This window comes from Mustela nigripes, chromosome 15, assembly GCF_022355385.1.
Source record: "Mustela nigripes isolate SB6536 chromosome 15, MUSNIG.SB6536, whole genome shotgun sequence".
Classification (NCBI taxonomy): domain Eukaryota; kingdom Metazoa; phylum Chordata; class Mammalia; order Carnivora; family Mustelidae; genus Mustela; species Mustela nigripes.
The window spans coordinates 38,723,644-38,748,779 of NC_081571.1; the positions used below are offsets into that span (position 1 = coordinate 38,723,644).

The window sequence follows — 25,136 nt, forward strand, 5'->3', positions numbered from 1 at the left end:
TGCTGTTGGTATATAGAAGTGCAACTGGTTTCTGTGCATTGATTTTGCATCCTGACATTTACTGAATTCCTGTATGAGTTCTAGAGGTTTTGGAGTGAAGTCTTTTGGGTTTTCCACATAAAGTATCCTATCATCTGCAAAAAGTGAAAGTTTGACTACTTTGCTGATTTGCATACTATTTATTTATTTATGTTGTCTGATTGCTGAGACTAGGACTTCTAGTACTATATTGAAAAGCAGTGGTGATAATGGATATCATTGCTGTATTCTTGATCTTAGGGGAAAAGCTCTGTTTTTCCCCATTTGAGAATGGTATTCATTGTGGATTTTTCATAGATGGCTTTGATGATATTGAGTATGTACCTTCTATGCGTACACTGTGAAAAGTTTTGATCAAGAAAGGATGCTGTACTTTGTCACATGCTTTTCTAGCATCTATTAAGAGTCTTATATGGTTCTCCTTCTTTCTTTTATTAATGTATCACATGGATTGATGTTGAACCAACCTTATAACCCAGAAATAAATCCTGTCGGAGGCAGGCCCCTGGCCAGGGCGGCCTCCGCCATTAAAAGATGGCACCTGGCTAGTTGCCAGGTTAGGATTGCCTCGTGAGACTAAGCCGAACGCCCAAAGAGGAAGTAAACAGCATTGGTTGCTAGCGAAGTTGTTTGTTTAGGTGCACAGCCTGATTCGCTCCCTCCTGTACCCTGCTCGCTGATTGGTCATGTAAACGTACATAAGTGTGTAGACTTGCGGAAAAAAAGAGAGAGAAGATACATCTGAACTGGGGCTTCTTGTCGTCCTTGCGGGTCGAGGGCGATAAAATCCCACTTGGTCTTGGTGAATAATCCTTTTAATGTACTGTTGGATCCTATTGGCTAGTATTTTGGTGAGAATTTTTGCATCTGTGTTCATCAAGGATATTGGTCTGTAATTCTTTTTGATGGGGTCTTTGTCTGGTTTTGGGATCAAGGTAATGCTGGCCTCATAAAATAAGTTTGGAAGTTTTCCTTCCATTTCTATTTTTTGGAACAGTTTCAGGAGAATAGGTATTACTTCTTGTTTTAATGTTTGGTAGAATTCCCCTGGGAAGCCATCTGGCCCTGGGCTCTTGTTTGTTGGGAGATTTTTGATGACTGCTTCAATCTCCTTACTGGTTATAGGTCTGCTCAGGTTTTCTATTTCCTCCTGGTTCAGTTTTGGTAGTTTTTTTTTTTTTTAAGATTTTTATTTATTTATTTGACAGAGAGAGATCACAAGTAGGCAGAGAGACAGGCAGAGAGAGAGAGAGGAGGAAGCAGGCTCCCAACCAAGGAGAGAGCCCGATGTGGGGCTCTATCCCAGGATGCTGGGATCACGACTTGAGCTGAAGGCAGAGGCTTTAACCCTCTGAGCTACCCAGGCGCCCCCAGTTTTGGTAGTTTATATGTCACTAGGAATGCATCCATTTCTTCCAGATTGTCAAATTTGCTGGTGTATAGTTGCTCATAATATGTCCTTATAATTCTTTGTGTTTCTTTGGTGTTGGTTGTGATCTCTTTTCTTTCATGGTTTCATTTATTTGGGTCCTTTCTCTTTTCTTTTTGATAAGTATGGCCAGGGGTTTATCAATCTTATTAATTCTTTCAAAGAACCAGCTCCTAGTTTCGTTGATTTGTTCTACCATTGTTTTGGTTTCTATTTCATTGATTTTTGCTCTGATCTTTATTATTTCTCTTCTCCTGCTGGGTTTAGGCTTTCTTTTCTGTTCTTTTTCCAGCTCCTTTAGGTGTAGAGTTAGGTTGTATACTTGAGATCTTTCTTATTTCTTGAAAAAGGCTTGTGTTGTTATATACTTTCCTCTCAGGACCATTTTGCTGTGTCCCAAAGATATGGAACAGTTGTGTTTTCATGAATTTTAAAAATTCTTCTTTAATTTCCTGGTTGACCCATTCATTCTTTAGTAGGATTTTCTTTAGCCTCCATGTATTTGAGTTCTTTCCAACTTTCCTCTTGTCATTGAGTTCTAGTTTCAAAGCATTTTGATCTGAAAATATGCAGGGAATGATCCCAATCTTTTGCTACTGGTTGAGACCTGATTTATGACCCAGGATGTGATCTATTCTGGAGAATGTTCCACGTGCACTAGAGAAGAATGTGTATTCTGTTGTTTTGGGAAGGTATGTTCTAAATATATCTGGGATGTCCATATGGTCCAGTGTGTCATTTAAAGCCTTTATTTCCTTATTGATCTTTTGTGTAGATGATCTGTCCATTTCAGTGAGGGGAATGTTAAAGTCCCCTACTATTACAGTATTGTTGATGTGTTCTTTGATTTTGTTATTAATTGGTTTATATAATTGGCTGCTCCCATACTAGGGGCATATTTAAAATTGTTAGATCTTTTTGTTGGACAGACCCTTTTAGTATGACATAGTGTCTTCATCTCTTATTATAGTCTTTGGCTTAAAATCTAATTGATCTGATATAAGGATTGCCCCCCTAGCTTTTGATATCCATTAGCATGGTAAATTGTTTTCCACCCCCTCATTTTAAATCTGGAGGTGTCTTTGCGTCTAAAATGAGTTTCTTGTAGAGAGTATATCGGTGGGTCTTGTTTTTTTTCTTTATCCATTCTGATACCCTGTGTCTTTTGATTGGGGGCATTTAGCATATGTACCTTCGGGGTAACTATTGAAAGATATGAATTTAGTGCCATTGTACTGCCTGTAAGGTGACTGTTACTGTATATTGTCTCTGTTCCTTTTCGGTCTGTTCCTTTTAAGCTCTCTCTTTGCTTAGGGGACCACTTTTAATCTTCCCCGTAGGGCTGGTTTGGTGTTTGCAAATTCTTTTAGTTTTTTTTTTTTTTGTCCTACAAGCTTTTTATCTCTCCTTCTATTTTCAGTGACAGCCTACCTGGATATAGTATTCTCGGCTGCATAATTTTCTTTTCGTGTTCTGAATATATCATTGCACCATCCTTTCTGGCCTGCCGGGTCTCTGTCCATAGGTCTGCTGCCATTCTAATATTTCTACCATTGAATGTTACAGACTTCTTGTCTCGACCTGCTTTCAGGATGTTCTCTTTGTCACTAAGACTTTTAAGTTTTACTATTAGATGACAGGGTGTGGACCTATTTTTATGGATTTTGAGGGGGGATTTTCTGTGTCTCTTAGATTTTGATGCTTATTCCTTTTGCCATATTAGGGAAATACTCTACCATAATTTGCTCCAATATGCTTTCTGCCCCCCTCTCTCTTTCTTCTTTTGGGTTCCCAATTATTCTAATATTGTTTCATCTTGTGGTATCACTTATCTCTCCAATTTTCCCCTTGAGGTCCAGTAGCTATCTGTCTCTCTTTTTCTCAGCTTCTTTATTCTCCATCATTTGGTCTTCTATCTCACTAATTCTCTCTTCTGCCTCATTTATCCTAGCAGTAGGAGCCCGTTTTTTTTTTTTTTTTTATTGCACCTCATTAATAGCTTTTTTGATTTCAACATGCTTAGATTTTAGTTTTTATTTTTCCAGAAAGGGATTTCTCCAGAAAGTGATTCTCTAGTCTCTTCCATGCTTTTTTCAAGCTTAGCTTACACCTTGATAATTGTAATTCTAAACTCTAGTTCTGACATATTACTAATGTCTGTATTAATTAGGTTTTATGGGGAGATTTGGATTCAGTTTTGAAATGCCATCCAGTCTTGTGGTTCTTTGGCAAGATCATATGTTTTTGCTAAAGCGTAACTCTTAGAGCAAAATGGTGTCAGAGTTTGGCCCTAGTACACATTTTAAGAACATTCTTGCCTGGAAAGGACAGGTAATAACTACTTTGAACAATTAACTAGACAAAACTGACTATTGTTACACTGCCAGATTTCAACTGATGGACTTCAACAATTTTAATAATTAATATGAAGAAAAAGAATATGAATGCCCCTTTCTGAGTTTCAATCAAATTAGCTGTTTATTTTTTTAGAACCTGTTACTTTCCAAAAGTTGCATAGTCAGTACATAAGGCTGGCACAAAAGTAGTCATGAAATATGCTCCCAGCTCACCTGTGGTTACCCAAAAAGGAGTTTAATATGATGAAATATAGCATAGATATAGTCTAAATGATTTAGTTTTTAACAGGAAACTCAATGTTTTTGATATAAATTATTGAAATGTCTACTTCTTCATATAAACTTTGACATAGTTTTTTGAATATTTAAATGTTAACAAAGGACATACATGCATATAGGGTAGTACACTCCTTGCCTCCACTTCTGGTTTAACTTTCCGTGCTTTCAGTTATTTGTGGTTCAACAATAATCTGGAAGCAGAGGATGCTTCTTCTGACATAAGGTCAGAGGTGAATAGCAGCCTAATACTATGTCTGTGTCCTTCCCCTCATTTCAAATCATCAGGGAGGCGTTTTATCATCTCACACCACAAAACGAAGGATAAGTATAGTACACTATGATTACACTACGATTTTTTAAAAGATTTACTTGAGAAAGAGTGAGAGAGAGTGAGTGGGGGGAGGGCAGAGGGAAAGAAACTCAAGCAGACTCTGCTGAGCATGAAGCCTGACGTGGGATTCAATCTCATACTTCTGAGACAAAATCATGAGTTAGATGCTCAACTCAGGGGGCCACAGAGGTGCCCCTACATTAAGATATTTTGATAGAGGCTACATTCATGTAACATTTATTATAGCATATTATTAAAATTATTCTATTATTAGTTACTACTGTTAATCTCTTACTGTGCCTAATTTAGAAATTAAACTTTGTATAGGAAAAAGCAAAATATATATATAGGGTTTGGTATTATGTGCAATTAGGCATCCCCTGGGGGGGTATCTTTGAATATATCCCCTGAAGATGATGGGGGGGGGGCGGGGAGAGATGGGATGTGCTTTATGATTAGATTGCTTCCCTTATTTTTAAATCACTTCAATTATTTGACTGGGAAAACTTATTAGCAGGTCTTTGCTTTTGGACAACTCAGTGATCACTTAGCTTTCTGTGTGTTTTTGCCAAATTCTCTACACTGACCAGAGAGGGGTTGAGAACCTATTCAGGGTTTGTCACTGGCCTGGGTGGAACATCTTCATCACAGGTGCTGAGCTGTGTGTTGGCTTCAAGTTGACCTGCTAATTCAAATGAATAGACTGTTTGCTCAAAAACATGAAATTGTATCTCAATGCCTGCCCTCCAATTAAAAGTCATCACTATAGTTCCCAGCTACAGTTGGCTAAAGGAATATTAAGAGTTTTTCATAAAACCCTAATTGTACTCTCCCACCCATTGTTGAAGGCACATTTATCAGTGAAATCTCTGCAGAAGCACTTGGCTGTTTCTTGGTTGGCTCTTACTGCTGTGAACTCTTAAGCTGTGGAGAGGAAAATAAAAAACATGGTCCCCTATTCGGGCCTGCACAGACTCCTGTCAGTGATGGTGAGAGAGTGGGTTGCTAAGCTGCAGGAGGCCAGCCCCCGCTGGTGTTCATCTAGCTTCGGTCTCCTGGTCCTCCTGCTAGATGGTTGTCCTTCAGCTCCTGCGGACAGATGCTCTGGGGCCTGACGGCTCCGGTGTAGGCCTGGCCTGCATTTCTCTGCCCCTGGGGTTCTGTGTCATCTTCACTTCCCTTTACTTGCCAGGCTGCTGCTCCCGAGTGGCTGCTCCCTGGCCCTAAGTTTCTGGAGTGTTTACCTGCCACCCGGTATGTCCAAACTATCTGGCTGGATTTCAGCTTTGTCTCTGAAAAGCCCCAGTCTTTTGCCGAATCACATGAAGAACTGACAGCATTCTTTTATTTAGCTTCTTTTCTGGTCATTGGGGTCCTGTCTGCTAAAATGTGTCAATGTCCTTCACCTTTCTGAGTTTGAGGATTTGTTCTCAGGAAAATATGCATTTTGTCCTCCAGTTGCAATTCCTATTTCAGCAATGCATAGGAGAACAATTTCTTCCTACACAGGCTGTGGATAGCACCGTTCCCCAATGTCTGTAAATGGGGCCTGGTTCATAGTTCTAATTAATTAACTTTATTAACTTGGAGCTGAAAGGAGGTGGCAACTTAAACAAGGAAATAAAAAGCACTGGACCTCACAGACTGGTTCCACATAACTGCTTTTTAACTGAAGGTAAAAGAGCAGTCATTTACTTACTGCACATAATAAAGCCAAATAGATGCTTAGATAGACGGCAGAGCACAGTCGAGCTACAGCTTATCCACAGAATATGCTAAGTGCAAAAAAAAAAAAAAAAAAAAAAAAGCCCCAATTTTTTTTTTCACTTAGTGCAAGTAGCAAGTTTTATTTTCTTGACTATAGAATTAAGAGTTAATGTGATGCCCCAAATGAGGTAAAATTGCAACATTTGAATAGGAAAACCTTCCTTGACACACTTTAGATCTTTGTTAAACTCATTGATTGTCATATCAAAGAAACTGCAATTTCAAGTTTGTTCACAGAAAAAAAAAATTTGTTACTTAGGAAGTTTCAAAATGGCAATTCTATCCCAGAGTCACAATTACCAAGGGAAAAATTCTCTCTCAGTTCAGACTTTGGGCAGCACTGCAGTATCATATATATCCTCTTGATACAGAAGCAGGTATGTTTTACAAAAAGTGCATACATTCTTAGTACATCATTTTTGGATATGTACCCAATGGCCTTATAGTCTCTTACAGGGTCTAATGAACATGAATTCAACAATGATAGCAATGAGCTTACATGCATTTCCTCACAGCTCTCTTACATTCCATTTTATGTTTCTGATGTTACGTTGATAGCTTGAAGATCCAATGAAAGAGAAACTCGGACCCATATAAACAACATGCATGGGATATGTATATACATATATGCACACACATATGTATATATATCAAGAGTTAATACCAATGATTTGAGATTCATTAATGCTGAAAACAGTACAGTAAAAACTACAGTGACTTAGAAAAATGGTATTTTCTTCAGGACACATTGCTGAACACATGGCCACCTACCTGCTTTCTAAAGCATTATGTATAATTTCACCACCAAATATAGAACACATGAATACTAGGAGACAAGAAAAGCATTAAAACCCATTACCATCTTGAATAAGCCAAGACCTCAAGTACATAGAAAAAGCACTGCAATCATGTTATTTAGCTTTATTTTTCTAATATAGACCATAATTTAAACTATATAAAGTCACCTATATAAAAAGCAATTTTTTTCAAGTGGTATCGCTTAGAGCATGGTTTTATATTTGGCTTAATCATTTTTTACCAGTTTAATTTATAAAGCTCGTAATCTTGCCAGCAGGGCTTCAACTTCGGGAACAGATTCGTTTTTAGAAACAGAGCCAAGAAGTTCCATTTCCTTTTTTCTGTTGCTTTCTACATTACAGGCTTCCTTCTTCTCAACTGCCTTGATCCTCCCCGTAGACGTATGAGTGTCTAGATTATAATTAAGCTCCTTGGCGACTGGAGTCCTCGTTGAGTTGCAATTGATATTGTAGTGTGAACGTGACCCTTCTGTCAAATGCACTTTCTGGTTTTCTAAAGTAAGGAAGATAGAAACAGAGACTTATCACTGTGGTAAGGAAGGACTGCACATTATGAAACATTGATTTAAAATAATTATTCTCAAGTCCTCTTAAAATATTCAGAGAAAGGTAGGTTGGAAATAAATACATGTAGTTTAAGAATAAAGTATAAATAGACAACCCTTTCCTTAGCATCCATGCTGATGCCCTTCTGGTCTCTGCTCAGATGCTCTACTAAGCAGAGAGGCCTTCTAGGACCGTTCAACAGAAAGAGCGCCGCCCCTTTCTATCACACATTGACCCCTCTTCATAGAACTTCTAACCACCAGACACATCATATACCTGCTTACTGATCCACTGTCTGTCTCTCTACTAGGATGTGAGCTCCAAGATGACAGGGACGTTGTTCTAAACATCAGGGCCTAAAACGGCCCCGGGGCAAAGTGGTGCTCGATAGGTATTGAGTAAGGAAATCCTCTCCATACTCTAGGACCCAAGATAAACATTAGCTGCAATACTAATGAGATTTTTTGTTTTGTTTTGTTTTTTCTTAAAACTAAAACAGAAAGGAAATTTTTTTTACTAGGTCTTTAAAAACTCAATGATTTCCTTCAAAAGTAATACTGCATTTGGCAGGCAAATTAAACGTTCCTAGCAAATCAAAACTATGGCCTAGTCCATCAAATATACACACATATATTCACAGACTTGTATACATATGCACACATGTATATTTTTATTGATAAGTGACACTGAACCCGGTATGGAAGGCTGAAAGGGGAGAGTCGCAATAGCTCAGGACTGATGGCTCTGACTGATTGACTTTCACAGGGAATGCTGGATTTTCTTTTAATTAACTGACTGGCCTATCGCACAACCTTATGAGTTATTAGACCTCCAGCTGGTAAAAAACAGACACCCTCAATATTCATGTAACCTTGAACAGGGCTTGAAAATGGCTTCAACAAACTTGACATGACATTTAAAGTTTTTTGGTTATTCGCCGAGAGATGTTCCATTATCCCAATAGTAATGACTTTGGAGCACAAGCAGTCACTCATGACAGTGTGTTTTATGTGAGTGCTGAAAATTCCAACCGAAAACAGCTTGTACATTAAAAGGTGGCTGCTGAAGATATTTACTGCCCTGTCATTTCCTGACCAGGGGCTTCCAGTGATGGATGAGTATTTTACACACTTTCCTGGACAATCTCAACAAATTTTAGAAGTATGATCACCTTTTAGCTGTTGGAAGAAAGTAAATACAGTTTTCCTATCCCCTCCTCTATCAGATGGCCAATTGTTACTCAAAAATCAAAATCTAACAGAGCACTGATTTTCTTAGAGCTGTTTATGCTTTATAATTTATAATGTACATATTGTGTTTGCAGTAAAGAGGACAGAGGTCATAGTATTCCTGCAGTTCCCATGACTGTGCAAATTTATTATTTCTTTTTTATAGTATCCAACCTCCTGTCCCCAGAATGTCTGAGAACTGCATTTGTAGCTAAGTGGAAATCTTTGGTCAGCTTACTGTCACAGATGCTCCTGTCTTTTCCTGTCATTTGATTTCTGGTAAACGACTTTATCAGGAGGATGCTGCCAATGAAGTCGCCGGTATTCTGATGCTGGGCAACTCTAGCTCCAGTTGTTATGGCAAAGACGACACTAAGTTGGCTGAAATATGGGTGCATCATAGACACAAAGTATTCCATACCTTCTCTGGCTATGAATGGTTCAAGCCCAATTCCATATGTGGCAAAATGAAAAAAGAGCATGGGATTTTGAGGATTGAAATTCACACTTCTGCTTGGCTTTAGCAAGTTGAACTTTGTGTCTTAGGTTCTAATAATCAACATCAAAGAGTAGTTGTGAGAATTAATGCAACCAATGTGGGTGACTGATACTAACTTCAAGATGCTTGTTTTCCACTTCTATAAAAGCTGCTGCTTTTTATTTTATTTATTTATTTTTTAAGATTTTATTTACTTAAGAGAGGGAAGGAGCAGTGGGGAGGGGCAAAAGGAGGGAGAGAGAGAGAAGCAGACTCCCGCAGAGCAAGGAGCCCGATGGGGCTCTATCTCAGGACCCAGAGATCATAACCTGAGCTAAAGGCAGATACTTAAACGGCCGAGCCACCAAGGCACCCATCTATAAAAGCTTCTTAAGGGATGCATCTACCACCCAAAGCTGGCCGTTCTGACTTTCTGGTGATTGTACCAGTGAGGCCTGAAATATCATTTTATTAACAGCTTGCATTTATACAGTACCTTTATTTATAACGCATGTGTTGCACTCTAAACATTACCGCCCTCATTTTATAGACTGAGAGGTAAAAGCAAAAGGAGGTTAAGGCATTTGGTTAGACTTAGTTACTGAGTAAATCAGTGGCAGAAGCCAAATGCTGTCTCTACAGATACTAAGGCTGTCTTAAGCAAATTTGAAAAGCTTTTTGCCAAAGAAAAGTGCTAAGTAATTCCAAGCTAAGTTTCACAATAATCATATCCTGTACTTATACCTCAAAATGCTTTCTGTCACATTTAATTCTCTCAATAACTATGTAAAGCAGATCACAGACCCATGTAAACTATCTCAGTACAGTATGTCCAAGGTCATACATATGCTCCTTTTTTCTTTCTGGATCTTACTGAAATTTGTGACAGTGAATTTCAAGTATGACCTTACTACTACTGTAATTCCCTCGTCCATTCATTCTTCCATTCTCCTAGACAAATATTTCACACCTTCTCCTTTCTTATTCAATGTTCAACGTGTTCTCCTATGCTGTCATTTAACTCGTTCGGAGAAACAATCAGGAAAGAACTCTCATAAGCTTCCACCCGCCTCCGATAGCTACTCACTGCATATAGACTCCTTCCCTCCTCAGGGTCTCCTGTGCTCCCCTCTGAGACAAACCTTCACAGTGAGTACCACATGCTACTGTCATTTGTCTATTCAAGGACATCCCTCTGGCAGCTGTTTCTTTTCTCTATAGGAAAGGTTTCCTTCTTCATGTGATCACTCCCCTCAGCATACAAGTATGTTGCAACAGCCCCAATCTTTAGAGAAAAAAAAATGTATTTGACTCCACATCCTCCATTTACTACCTCAATTGTTGACTGCCTTTACAGCAAAACATCTCAGAAGAATTGCCCGTTCTTACTGTCTCAGTTCCTCTCTTCCCATTTTTCTCTTGAACCCACTCCAATCATGCTTTTGACCCTTTACTCCTCTGAAACAGCTCTTGTCAAGGTCACTAATAAACTGTGTGTTGCTAACAGCAAGGACTGTATATCCACTTGGATATTTTAGTCCTCCTTCACTCAGCCTATGCCAGATCCAAGGATGAAATGCCTAGCAGAACCCGGCTTTTCTTTAACTGTGGGCTCTTTGAACTTCTTTGGAGGCTCAGGTGGATAACACTGGGCGGGTCAATGCAGGCAAGAGCATTTCCACCCTTTTAAGGAAACTCCAAATATTATTTTGTTCCTACAGCACGCCCACAGATAAGAGAAAAACCAAGCTGGCATTTAACTCCTCTGTGGTTTCAGGTGGAGAATCTTTTATGAGAAGCGACAGACAAGATGACACAAAACGGAGAGCGGCCATTCCTGAAACCACCAAAGAAATGAAAAAGAAAGTGCACCAGGGCTTCTTTAAGACTGAACTTAGAGTTCTTAGATAACAACTCTTCACTGCAGCCCTCACATTTATCTCTCCACACCTCAGTAGTCTCCAGGTGGGAGACGATTGCAGTTTCTTTTTCTTCACTTTGTTCCCAGTCACGGGAGTCCCAAACTGTGGAGCTGAGGAAGTTTCATCTGAAATTGCAAAGCTGATAAAGTTGAGATGGAGGAGTCTGCCATCCCACTGCCACTAGCCACAATGTTTACAGGTAGAAGGAAGCTCCCAGGCAGGAGGCTCGTTCACGTTGATTATAATGCTGGTTTCAAAGCCAGGTGGCTTTTGCCATTACTAGTAAACATCAGCCTTCATGTGGGCTGACCTATAGATACAAATTCTACACAAAAACATGCACTTGGTTTTTAAATGGTTCACTTAAAATATTGGGGGATGGCACAATACTTTAAGTTGGAGAGAACTCTCCATAGGTGCTCAAAGGCATAAAATAAATCGTAATTTGAAGCCAGTGGGGTCACTGCCTTTTCTCAAAAAACTAGAATGTTCCAAATACAAGATGACACCCTTGGACGCTTTCAATGAAAGATAAGCCTGGGGTATCAAAAAAAAAAAAAAAAAAGACTTTTCTATATCTCACCAATTCAAATCCCTGCCAGTATACATTCTTAAATGGAAACTAAAATGTATTAAGGCAAAGCAGAATGGTTGCTTCACTCTCCAGAGAGAGGAGGGTTGTGCTATTATTTTATGAATCAAATCCAGGGCTTTACAAGATGTTAAAATGGATGTTTGTGAAGGGAAGTATATCTAGGACTATGGCCAATACACAGGACCATTGGTGATTATGGTACAGATGGCAAGGACCAGCTGCTATTCTTAGCAGTAGGTCAGTAAGGGAATCTAATCCACACATCTTGTTTCTAAGTTTCTGTGGAAATAAACTATGGGGATACATGTGATTTTCCTTTAAGACAAAAAAGAAAAAAAAAAGGAAAACCAAAAATCCCAATTTCAGTTTAATTCCTCAGATGATTCTCATTCTAAGAATTGATTCTGGAGTCCCACAAGAGCCCCCCCCACCCCCCCACCTGCTAAAACTGCATGAGAAGTTGAAACCTGTTGAAAAGTTGAATGGCTCTTAAATACAGAGAAACCCCTGGACTTAAACAGGAGAATAAAAACCTTCAACTAGACTTAGGGCTGGATCCCACATGACCTTTGGCGGACTACAGAAGTGGATGACAACTAAACAAACAGTAGAAAGCCGAAACAAAAACACCTACCAGCCTGAGCTCATTTCCCCCTTGTTTCCCTGAGTAACACGGGAAACTAGGAAAGTTGCTGACAAGAGAGTAAACATAAATGGACACAGCTAAGCCTCCAGATGAGGAACTCTTCCAGCCAACAGTTGATATGCTTAAGCTAAGACAAGGCTGAGGCCCTGGCTGATGGCCCTTGGGAAAAACCCTCTCAGTGGCAGGAAATCTCAGTTATGGTTTAGAAAGAGGTAGTATTCCCTTTAAGTCCATATTGATCCCTCATCACATTGTGGTTCTAATGGGCACTGGCTTCTTAGAAGTGCCAGCTCTCAGGTGAAATATAAAATTGAGCTCCTGCCTTTTGTGGTCACTGGTGAACCTGTGGCAGCTTTGACAGGAGGAAGAATACAAGACTCTCATGTCCTAAATTGACTGCCTCAGTTCAGACTTCTTGAAGTTTGGTCTCTTTTCCCCATTTTTTTTTTTTTTTTACCTTTTGCTCTTAACTATTACTTTGACCTACTAAGTAGCTGTTTGTTTCACCCCAGAAATGGCTTTACTTTGGTGTGAGAAAAAAATAACCCATAAATATAATTTTTAAAGCACTACTGGGTGTACATGATAGTAAAGTGTGTGACAAATATATGTTTTTAATCTATGCAATAACTGAAGTTAGTGCGGCCACCAGCAGCCCATCTCCCTGTGGTTTTCCTTACTGTTGATTTACTGATGCTATAAATAATTGTCTTCCCTTAGTTTCATTTTGCTGTTCATTTTACCTTTTGTACTGAAAATGTGTAAAAATGACAAAAAGAGCCAAAGGGCATTTTGTATACAGTCAAAATCTTTTGGGAGTGCCAAGAGACTCTTCTGGAAACCCATTACATAAAAACAAAAAACAACAAAGCAATTACTCCCCCAATTCAAAAAAGACAAAGAGAATGATAAAAGGTATCTGAATAGAGGAAATAATTGATACTTGTTAAAGAAACATGTACAAAATGGAGACGCTTGTGCTGAGCCCCATGTCACCAAGCCATGACTTTATATCTAACCAAACTGCAGTTTAAGCCTCATCCAGGAACGTAATTAAAGGTTACCAATCAATCTGGAATTACCTGACCAGCATAGTGAGGGAATCTGCCCAATCGAACCTTTCTGATCTTTTCAAAGGAAGGTGACCTTGCCTGAAATAATATACCCTTTCCTCACCTCACCCCCTTTCAGCCTATAAAAGTCTTCTATTTCTTACAGCTCTTTACTATATGTTAGATGGGATGCTGCCCAATTCATAAATTTCTGAATAAGGCCAGCTTGTTCTTCACATTTACTCAGTTGAATTTTGTTTTTGAATAGATTTAGAGGCAGCAATGGGATATGAAGCGAACTTTTGGGAGCTTTGGAAACCACCAGAAACACAGGAATGGTATCTATGAATGTTTTTTGAGTTTTTTCCTTGCCATTTCTGAGGGCTCCAAGTTCCTCTTGGTTCTGACTTCAGCTCTTGCATTGAGTTTCTAATCTAATTGGGTTTCTAGTCAGTTAGACATCTGGAGCAGCTAGCTGGTAGTTTAGGTCACAATTCTTATTTAATTGGTGGAAACTCCCGGCCCTTGATTCAGTCCCCAAATCCACATGGGAACTCTTAGTGGGAGTTAGCAGTTCCCCAGTTATGTGGAGCCCCCAGTCCCCATTTGTTTAAGTCTGATGCTTTAATACTTCTCCTGGTCCAAGGTTCCATGGTGGGAACAATAGTGGCTACACAGGGGCTTTTCTTGTCTGGGCTGCAGCAACATCTTTTGGTTACTGCTGGTGTATTAAGGCGTACACATTTGTCTGTCTTGTTTAGTAGTAGCCTTTATCTACACAAAAGGAGTCTGGGAAGCAACTTAAAAATTGGCAAGGAAAGGTCTAGCATTTAAAAGCTGTTACAGTTCTTGCCACCTAACCTAAAGACTCATGTTAGGCTAAGTTGGTCATGGAACAGGTCAGGTCGACCGGTGAGGTTGTCACTGGACAACCTCAATTTCTGTGCAGCGAGGTACACAGCAAACACTACACAACCCACAGAGGCACATCCTTTTTAAGTATTAGTTTAACTCCCAGAGATCCAAAGGCTTAGCTTTAAAAAAAAAATTTTTTTTTTAATGAGATCCTTAAATTCCAAAAAGTTGAGCATACCACCTTCCAGCATACCTGTTGAGTTTGTGTCTAAGAACTATGGTTACAGAACATATAAATATCTACAAAAATAGCAAATTCTTACTAATGGCAACCAAGATCGTTCATCTAAAAAGTGCACTCAAAATCAAGAATTCCTGAATTAAATGGAATGGGGTATGTTCTAAAAGGTTTCAAGATTCCAAATTAACTCCACTAAAAAATGTATAGCAAAAGGATCATGAAAAACTAAAGACATAAGAGGTGCCTAAAATAAAGGATGATAACACTGACAGGACTCCTACTGCTGTACCTTCCACTACCTGAGTACTCACATTGTAACTCTGAACTGCCTTTTCCACTCTGAAGAGACTATCAAACAGTTACCTTTACGATAAAACCACCAAAAGTTATGGGTGATCCTTCTCAGGTATCTCTCACTCCTTGGTCAAAACTTGAAAAAAGGGCCATAATGATGGAAATTTCTTAAAGGTAGGATCTCCTAAAGTATTCTGAAGAATTTAGTCATTATTGGGGCCTCTGACCCCAATCTGTCATATCCTTATCAGCTTGTACAAATGATGGTGGGACCCCATGAAGCTCAAAAACGGATGTGGGAAGCAAAATGGTTTTTCAGCATGGTTCCCTCATGGACCAATAAAATCTCCTGAAATAGCAACTAACCTTTTACAAGCCATTCCTAAGGTCTTCTGAGCCTGCAGGGATTGGTTTGTTACTCAAACACAAAAGCTAAATCCGTGGCCAACTTTATAGCTTGTCTGGAAGCTATCTTTCCTACAGCATTCCAAATTCCATACAATAAACATCACCCAAACTGCTCTTGTTGCCTTAGTAGTAAATACATTATCTCCTAAGTGGTTTGATAAAAAGGCAGAACCAGGATCAGAGATCACCGGTGTGTCTGAACTCACATCCATAGCTGAATATTGTGTAAGGTACTTGGAACACAATTGCAGACAAAAGTCTACCGAGTGACCTTACAGCTAAAACAGATCCAAGGTCACCTGAGATAACCCCTGGCTGCCCACACCACTCTCTAGTCATCCACCATTAGAATGATAGCCCAAGAGTCAATGTTACATTTGTAATCAACTGGGACACTGGAAAAAGAAGTGCACTCAAAGGTCCTATGCAAATTCTTAACATCAGCTCGAATTAAATAGCTCTTTGGTCAGAAGCTGAAAATCGGAGTCTGATGGGAATACTTTTAAGTCTTTCTCCCCTTAGCTAAAATAGAACTATGTAACCAGAAGGCAAGAAAAACTTTCTAGCACCTTCATAAAAGGATTTATGAGTGGATCAACCTACTACGTTAAGTTGCAACCCAATTTCTTGAGGAATTAAAAGCAACTGTCCTTACCTTACGAATCTTTATAAAACCAGAGAAGTAGCTCCAGAAAAAATTTAAAGCCCACCTATTCTATCAATCCCCAGACCTCCTCAATTTATCTTGAAAGGATTGTAAATGTTGTAAAATTTGGTCCTAGTTAACAAAAGTCAAGCTCAGAGGAACTTGCATTCCTTCCCTGTGTTTTTGAGATCTACTAGATCCCTCCAGGAATTCTTACCTATGTCATTGCTTTAAAATATCAACTTCAGGAATATGAGTGGCTACAGATGGTGGCTGTAGGAAGACCCTGAATTCACCTCTTCCATGAGCACACCAAATCTACACCTCTTTATAGAACAATTCTTCCTGAAGAATGGAGGGCTGAGTGAAGTTTCTGCACAACAAAAGAGCTCAGATAGAGAATAAAAGAGAGATGGAGACAAAGGACCTGTGCAGGTTCATCTGCTATGGGACACAGGGGGGAAAAAAAAGGCACCACAGTTTAAGAAAGTAACTAGCATATAAAGGAACCAGCCCTAGAGCCACTCCCTAGAGCAGAGCTGCTGGAACTCTCTCTAGGTCAGAGGAGCTGGCAAGTGCCACTGTTTATGGTCCTCCTCCACCTTGAGAGTGCAGATGGGAGCAGAGTCCAGGCTCGATAACCAGACTGCCACCTTTGGGAGCCCTGGGCACCTAGCCCATAGCAGCCCTAGACGGCATGGTTTAAAAGAGCTAGAATATAAAGGACCTAACCCTGGAACTTGGCCAAACAGCACGAGAGCTCTCCAGGATGAATGGGCTGTTAAGTGGTACAGTTTCCATTTCCCCTTCACATTTATAGTATGGACAGCCAGGGTTCAGGCACCCTAGCTGGCCTACCACCTCAGTGAACCCTGGGTCCCACAGCCCACACTAGACCCAGCCACGCCATTCCCTGGCAACCCAATATGGCACACACCGGGAAACCCCTAATCAGTGCTCACTATAGCTTTAGCCCTCTCACCAAGATGACATAGGTACAAAATACCCTGAAACACTCCAGACCCTTACTCTGGTTCCAGACAATTTGCCTGGGCACCTTCAGCACAGAGCACCTTGGGAGATCCTGGCCTGTGTACTTCTGGGCTCCAACTGCCACCTGGGAAGAATGGGCCCTTGGCCTTTACATGCCTCAACTTTAGCCACTCTACTAGGGTGCACCCTGAACGGAGGGCCCTGAGATACCTCGGTTTGTACTCACTTCAGCTTTAGCTGTCCTGCCAGGGCACCCTCCAAGGAGAGAGCCCCAAAACTGCACTGGCATGCCCAGTTCAGTTATGGTCATCCCACCAGGGCAGCCCTAGCACAGAGGGCCCCGGGAACCCAGCCCATGACAACTCAAGCTCCGGCCAGCCAAAATCACCAAATAAACACAGTCTATACAGGGAATGACCACACATAAGATTATTTCTTCAAGCTTAGAAGTAGCTTTTCTGCCTAATTCATAGAAATAAACACAGAAAGTCAAGCAAAATGAGACAGAGGCATATGCTCCAAACAAGACTAAGACAAGTGTAAGAAAAGGTAAATAAAATGAAAATAAGCAATCAACCTGATAAAGAATTCAAAGAATGATCATAAAGATGCTCACCAGACTTGAGAAAAGTGGAATGAATTCAGAGAAAACTTCAACAAAGTGGTAGAGAACCAGTTGGAGATAGAGCATATAACAAATGAAATAAAGAATACAAATGAAGGAATCAGCAGTAGATTGGAGGATATGGAAAAACAGATCAGCAATCCCTATGACAGGGTAATGGAAAGCACCCAAGCTGAATAGCAAAAACAGAAAAATTCAAAAATGAGGATTAAAAGGATAGGTTAAGGGATCTCTTGGACAAGATCAAATAAACAAATGTATTAGAGGGGTCCTAGGACATGAAGAGAAAAAGGGCCAGAAAATTATTTGAAGAAATAATAGCTGAAAAGTTCCCTAGCAGAGGGAAGGAAACAGACATCCATTTTTAGGAATCTAAGAGAGTTCCAAACAAGATGAACCCAAGGAGGTTCACACTACAACACAAAATTAAAATGTGAAAGCTTAAAGGTTGAGAATTTTTTTTTTTTTTAAAGATTTTACTTATTTATTTGTTAGAGACAGAGGGAGAGAGAGCGAGTGAGCACAGGCAGACAGAGAGGCAGGCAGAGGCAGAGGGAGAAGCAGGCTCCCTGCCAAGCAAGGAGCCCGATGCGGGACTCGATCCCAGGACCCTGGGATCATGACCCGAGCTGAAGGCAGCTGCTTAACCAACTGAGCCACCCAGGCATCCCCAAGGTTGAGAATTTTAAAAGAAGCAAGAGAGAAGCAACTAGTTATGTACAAGGAAATCCCATAAAACTATCAGCTGATTTTTCAGCAGAAATTTTGCAGGCTAGAAGAGAGTGGCATAATATAAACCAAGTGATGAAAGGAAAAAACCTACATCCAAAAACATCTGTATGGCACAGTTATCATTCAGAATTGGAGGAGAGAGATAAACAGTTTCCCAGATAAATATTAAAGGCGACAAAAGTGGCCTTACAAAAAATGTTAAGAGGACTTCTTTAAATGTAAAACCAAGGTCATAATTAGAAGAAAATTATGAAAGGAAAAAAATTTCATGAGTAAAAGCAAATATACAGAAAAGGTAGTAGAGCATTTACTTATAAAGATAGCATAAAGATTCAAAGACAAAGGCAATAAACCAATTATATGTAAACAATTGGTAAAAGGAACTTGCAGAATAAAAAAACATAAAACATGACAACATATACATAAAACAATTTGTTCAAACTTAAATGACCATCAGTATAATGTAGACTGCTATACACTTAGGATGTTATATATGAACCTTATGGCAATGACAAACCAAAAACCTGTAACAGCTACACAAAAAATAAAAAGGAATCCAAGCATATTACAGAAAGTCATCAACCATAAGGAAAGAATGTTAAAAAAAAAAAAAAAGAAGAAGAAGAAGTACAAAGCAACCAGAAAATAATGAACAAAATGGCAATAAGTACATACTGACCAAATTAGTTGTAAACGGTCTAAATGTTCCAATAAAAATACATAGCATGGTGGCGTGGAAAATACCAAGACCCATTTATGTACTGTCTACAAAAGACTCACCTCAGGCCTGAAGATATATTTAGATGGAAAGTGAGAAAAAGGATATTTCATGCAAATAGAGTGGGGAAAAAAGCTACAATAGTAATAATTAGAAAAAATAGACTTTAAAACAAAAACTGCAGTAAGGGACCCCCCCCCCCCAAAAAGGCTTTACATAATGACAAAGAGATCCATCCAACAAGAGAATATAACAGTTGCTTAACTATCCATGCATCCAACATTGGAGCATCTAAATATATAAAGCAAATATTAACAGACATAAAGGGAGAGATTGACAGTGGTACAATAAATACGAGACTTTAAAACCCCACTTACATCAATGGATAGATCATACACGGAGAAAGTCAAAGCACATGGAACATTCTCCAGGATAGATCATGTTAGGCCATACAACAAATCTCAATAAACTCAAGAAGACTGAAATCCTATTAAGCATCTTTTCCAACCACAGTGGTACGAAACTAGCATTCAATTAGAAAGTAAAAAAAAAAAAAAAAAAGGGAAAAATGGCAGGCTAAATAATATATTACTAAACAACCTAAAAGTCAATGAAGAAAGCAAAGAGGAAATAAAAATAAATGGAGACCAATAAAAATGAAAACACAATGCTTCAAAATCTTTAAGACACAGCAAAAATGGTTCTAGGAGGGAAATATATACAGACCTATCTCAAGAAATAAGAAAAAGCTCAAATAAACAATCTCAACCTTGCACCTAAAGGAATTCAAAAAAGAATAAAATGATGCAGAAAACCCCTATAACAACATTCATCTTCTGCTCATGATATAAACTTTCAACAAAGTGGGCTTAAAGGGAACATACCTTAACATAATAAAGACCATATATGACAAATACACAGCTACCATCATATTTAATGATGAGAAACAGAGATTTTCTTCTAAGATCAGGAATGAGATAGGAGGTCCAGTCCACTCTCACTATTTCTATTGGTGGAAATAAAATAAAAGTCCTAGCCACAGCAATCAAACAAACAAAAAAAAGAAATAAAATGATCCAAATTGGTAAGGAAAAAGTAAAATTGTTTCTATTTGTAAATGACATGATAGTATACAAGGACAACTCTAAAGACTCCAACCAAATACTATTAGGATAAATCCAATAAGTTGCAGAATACAAGCTTAAAATACAGAAATCTGTTGTTTTTATACACTAATAATAAAGTAGGAAAAAGAGAAATTAACAATTCTACTCACAATTGCACCAAAAATAAAATACATAGGAATAAGCTTAACGAAGGAGGTGAAAGACCTATATACTCTGAATACTATAAAATACTGATGAAAGAAATTGAAGATGGGGCGTCAGGGTGGCTCAGTCGGTTAAGCATCTGGCTCTTGGTTTCAGCTTAGGTCATGATCTCAGGTCCTGCATAGAGGCTCAACCTGTGTTGAGCCCACAACCCCACCAAAATCTTTCCCTGCTCAAGCACACTCTCTTTCTCTCTAAAATAAATAAATAAAATCTTCAGGAAAAAAAGAAATAAATTGAACATGACGCAAATGGGAAAAATACCATGTTCATGGATTGGAAAAATTATTATTAAAATGTCCATGCTTTCTAAAGCAATGTACATATTCAAAGTAATCTCTATGAAAATGTCAATAGCATTTTTCACAGAACTGGAGCAAATCATCATAAAATTTGTATAGCTCCATGAGAGACCCCATATAGTCAAATCAATCTTAAAAAAAAGAACAAAGCTGGAGGTATCACAATCCTGGATTTCAAGATATACTATAAAGCTATAATAATCAAAATAATATGACACTGACATAGAAATGGGCACATAGATCAATGGAACACAATAGAAAGCCCAGAAATAAACTCATGCATACATGGTTTAATCCACCACAAAAGAGGCAAGAATATATAGTGGTGAAAAGAGTCTTTTCAGTAAATGGCATTGAGAAAACTGAACAGCTACATGCAAAAGAATGAAACTGGACCACTTTCTTATGTCCTACACAAAAATAAACTAAGAATAAATTAAAGACCTAACTGAGAGACCTGAAATCACAATACTCCCAGAAAAAAATATGGACAATAATCCCTTGGACATCAGCCTGAGCAATATTTATCTAAATACATCTCCTCAGGCAAGGGAAATAAAAGCAAACATAAACCACTGGGACTAAACCAAAATAAAAACTTTTGCACAGCAAAGGAAACCATCAACAAAATGGTAAGGCAACCTACTGAATGGGTGCAATACTTGTAAATGATATATCCAGTAAGAGGTTATTATAGAAAATATATAGAACTTAACACTAAAAAAACTCCAAATAATCTGATTTAAAAATCGGTAGAGGATCTGAATAGACATTTTTCAAAAGAAAATATACAGGGGCGCCTGGGTGGCTCAGTGGGTTGGGCCTCTGCCTTCGGCTCAGGTCATGATCTCACAGTCCTGGAACTGAGCCTTGCATCGGATTCTTTGCTCGGCTGGGTGCCTGCTTCCCTTCCTCTCTCTCTCTCTGCCTGCCTCTCTGCCTACTTGTGATCTCTCACTCTGTCCAATAAATAAAGAAAATATTAAAAAAAAGAAAGAAAATATACAGACATGTTCAACATCACTAATTATCAGGGAAATGCAAATCAAAACCACACTGACATATCACTTCATACCAAAACCAAGAAACAGCAAGTATTGGCAAGGAGGTGCACTGTTGGTGAGGATACAAATTGGTATTGCCATGTGGAAAGTAATTTGGGTTCCTCAAAAAATAAAAAATAGAAATACCATACAATCCAGTAATTTCACTATGGGGTTTTTAGCCAAAGAAAACAAAAATACTAATTCAAAAAGCTATACATCCCTATGTTTATTGCAGCATTATATGCAATAGCCAAGATATGGAAACAAATTGTGTTCACTGATAGAAGAATAAATAGATAAATAAATAAATAAATATCTATATCATATATAGATAAATAGATAAATAAATAGATAAAGATGTAGTTTATATGTAAAATAGAATATTGCTCAGCCGTTAATAAAAAAGAGAGAGGGAGAGAGAGATCTTGACATTTGAAGAAACACAGATGGACCTGGAGTGTATTATGCTAAGTGAAATGAGTCAGAGAAAGACAAATATCATACGATTTTACTAATATGTAGACTCTAGACAGCAAATGAATGAACAAACAAAAAAAGCATTACCAGATCGGGGCACCTGGGTGGCTCAGTGGGTTAAGCCACTGCCTTCGGTTCGGGTCATGATCTCAGGGTCCTGGGATCGAGCCCCGCATCGGGCTCTCTGCTCAGCAGGGAGCCTGCTTCCCTCTCTCTCTGCCTGCCTCTCTGTCTACTTGTGATCTCTCTCTGTCAAATAAATAAATAAAATCTTTAAAAAAAAAAAAAGCATTACCAGACCTATACATACAGAGAACAAAAGTAGGCAGAGGGGATGGAGTGGGGAGATGGGCAAAATGGGCTAAAGGAAGTGGAAGGTACAGACTTCTAGTTACAGAATGAATAGGTCACAGGGATAAAAGGCACAGCATGGGAATATATAGTTAATGATATTAGAATATTGCTGCATGGTGACAAGTGGTAACTTATGATGAGCACAGCATAACCTATAGAGCTGTCAAATCATAGTTGAATAGCTAAAACTAATGTCAGATTGTATGTTAACTATTCCTCAATAAAAATAAAATACCAACTTCAAGGAGGAAAATACCAGAGGGGAAAAAAAAAAACGAAAACAAAAACAAAAGGAGACAGGGTTATTTTAAAACTTGGGCAAATGAAAAACCTTGCACCTTTTTCACAAATGTAATTAAAAGGCTTTTGCCATCTAAGCAGATGACCTCAAAATATTCTATCTGCCAGAAACATAATTTGGATTCAACATCTATTATAATTACTGATTATAAATGGAAGATATAAGGTCTCTGTGTCTGTCTTTATGTTTGTTTCTCTATGTATGTACTAGAGAGATGTGGTATTTTCTACCTCTGGATAGTGTTAATAAAAGTAATTTTTATAAAAGAGCTCTACGTAATTGTCTTTAAGAGAATGAAGCACTCATATGCATTAAGGACTCCTAAAGCTCTCAGAAATATAGTAGAAAATAACCCAAATGCTTTTTAAAACTAATATTATTTACTCATTTATTTATTTGAGAGGAAAGAGTGAACAAGAGAGAGCACAAGTCAGGGGAGGGGTAGAGAGCAAGAAAGGACACGACTGCGCACTGAGCGGGGGCCCCATGTGGGACTCCGTCCCAGGACCCTCAGATCGTGACATGAGCCCACGGCAGATGTTTAACTGACTGAGCCACCCAGGTGCCCTAACCCAGATGCTTTTTAAGATCATGTGATCTGAGATAATATCTGGTAAACAGAAGCTAGTTGAAATTTGTTAGAGTCATTAAAATAGATATGTCCTTAGAATTATAAGCATTAAAATTAATGCAGACATATATAACCATATATAACTTTATTCTACTTGAGTTTATTAGTTAAATTGGGTCATGTTATCTCTGTTACAAAATTTCTTAGCGAGAAAGAGCAAGAGATGATGGTTGACTTTGTCTCAAGAAATTTTTGTGGGTAATTTAAACATAATTATTGAGAACAGTGAATTAGACATAAGAGGGGGGAAAAGGTTTTAGGTCAACTTTTTAAATAGTGTCCCCAAATCTTTTTTGGAGCCTGAAAGCTTAAAGTCTACTAAGTTAATTTAAATGATGAATAGACATTAAATTACCAACATTATTTCTGAAGCAGATTAAGTACTGAAACAATTACTGAATGCGGGTTTATCCACTTCTGGCTTCCTTTTACAGAGGAACTAAGGATATTTGATATATTAGTAAGCATGTTGTGTGCCACACTGAAGAAAGCATGTTTCTACAAATTAAAAAATATTATTTGTAATTTGTGAAGCCACAGAATGCTCATGTAAAAGTTCACAATTGCTTATTTCTTTATTTTCACTAAAAATTACAGTTTTTAGTGTTAAAAATACCAATATATGTAATTAAAGCTGCTAGAAATATAAGGGAAACATCTCCATATGTAAGAAAAGTAGGATGTGTGTTTTTAGTAAAGGAAGGTCTGAAAAATGGAGATGTACTTTTGTTAAGGAAAAAAGTAATTTGTCCTAAAGTAAGACTGGTTATTTCAGAAGTGAAAGAGTAAGAAAAAAAGGACAAAATTGTAGGCTTGAATCTTGGGAAAGGAATTTTATGGTAGTCAAGCTGGCTAAGATGCGAATAAGTTAAATTAAAAAGATGAGTTTAAATATCAAAAGTACACTGGTGCAAAATTACAATTGGCTTTCTCTGTTAAAAGGACAAAGTTTTTCTGGACTTTGGGTCTGCTTTTATTAATGGATTGTGAAAGTTTCTTTAACTTTTATGTAATCTGCATTGGAAACAAAGACTTTGCATCTTAAGGCAAAAATTTACTATGCTTCATGTTAAACTTTATCTTTGGGTTTTTGATTACTTAAGAAAAACCGAGGCTTCTAAATTCCTAAAGTCTTCTAAGTTCCTATGTCCTGCTACAATATTATCATAATTGCACTTACCATTTTAAAATGTGTGTCACAGAAATAACCAGTTTTCCTCGTCAGTTTCGTTATAATCAATTCTCATCACATCTTTTACAATGGGAATTTTTCAAGTATTTTGTCATTTGCAGACAGTTATTGTTTTACTCAGATGCTTTTGCAAAAGTGTTTCTGCAAAAGTGCATGGTCTTCAAGGAGATTCATATAAAGCCTTTTGACCAGTTTCTGATACCTTTAGGATCATAAAAATTGAGCTGGGTAAGAAATTCCAGAACGAATAGAAAAACCAGATTCAAGTGGAAAAAGTAATTAATACACAGGACTGAATGAACTAAGGAAAATGATTATAATTCTTTATGATGTTTTGTTTGAAACATTTCTGGTTCTTTAATGTTTTGCTTTATCAAATTTAAGGAAATCTTAAGTGAGCTATGACTTAGAGCAATTTATTAAAGTATACTTTTAAAGCTTAAAAAAAAAATTCAATTGAGAGAGAAGGTGCACTCCAGCGGGTGAGCACATGAGCGGGGGG

At 38.2% G+C, this 25,136-nt stretch overlaps 1 protein-coding gene across 1 annotated transcript in view; it reads right to left on the bottom strand.

The window, feature by feature from the left end:
- Window positions 1-6,251: 6,251 nt before the first annotated feature.
- The window catches only part of DIAPH3 (diaphanous related formin 3), a 498,555-nt gene continuing 479,670 nt past the window's right edge, over window positions 6,252-25,136 (bottom strand). Inside the window, exon 28 of the mRNA XM_059377539.1 lies at window positions 6,252-7,513. Coding sequence (XP_059233522.1) covers window positions 7,251-7,513 — 263 coding nt within the window. The 3' untranslated portion in view covers window positions 6,252-7,250. The remainder of the gene's footprint in view (window positions 7,514-25,136) is intronic.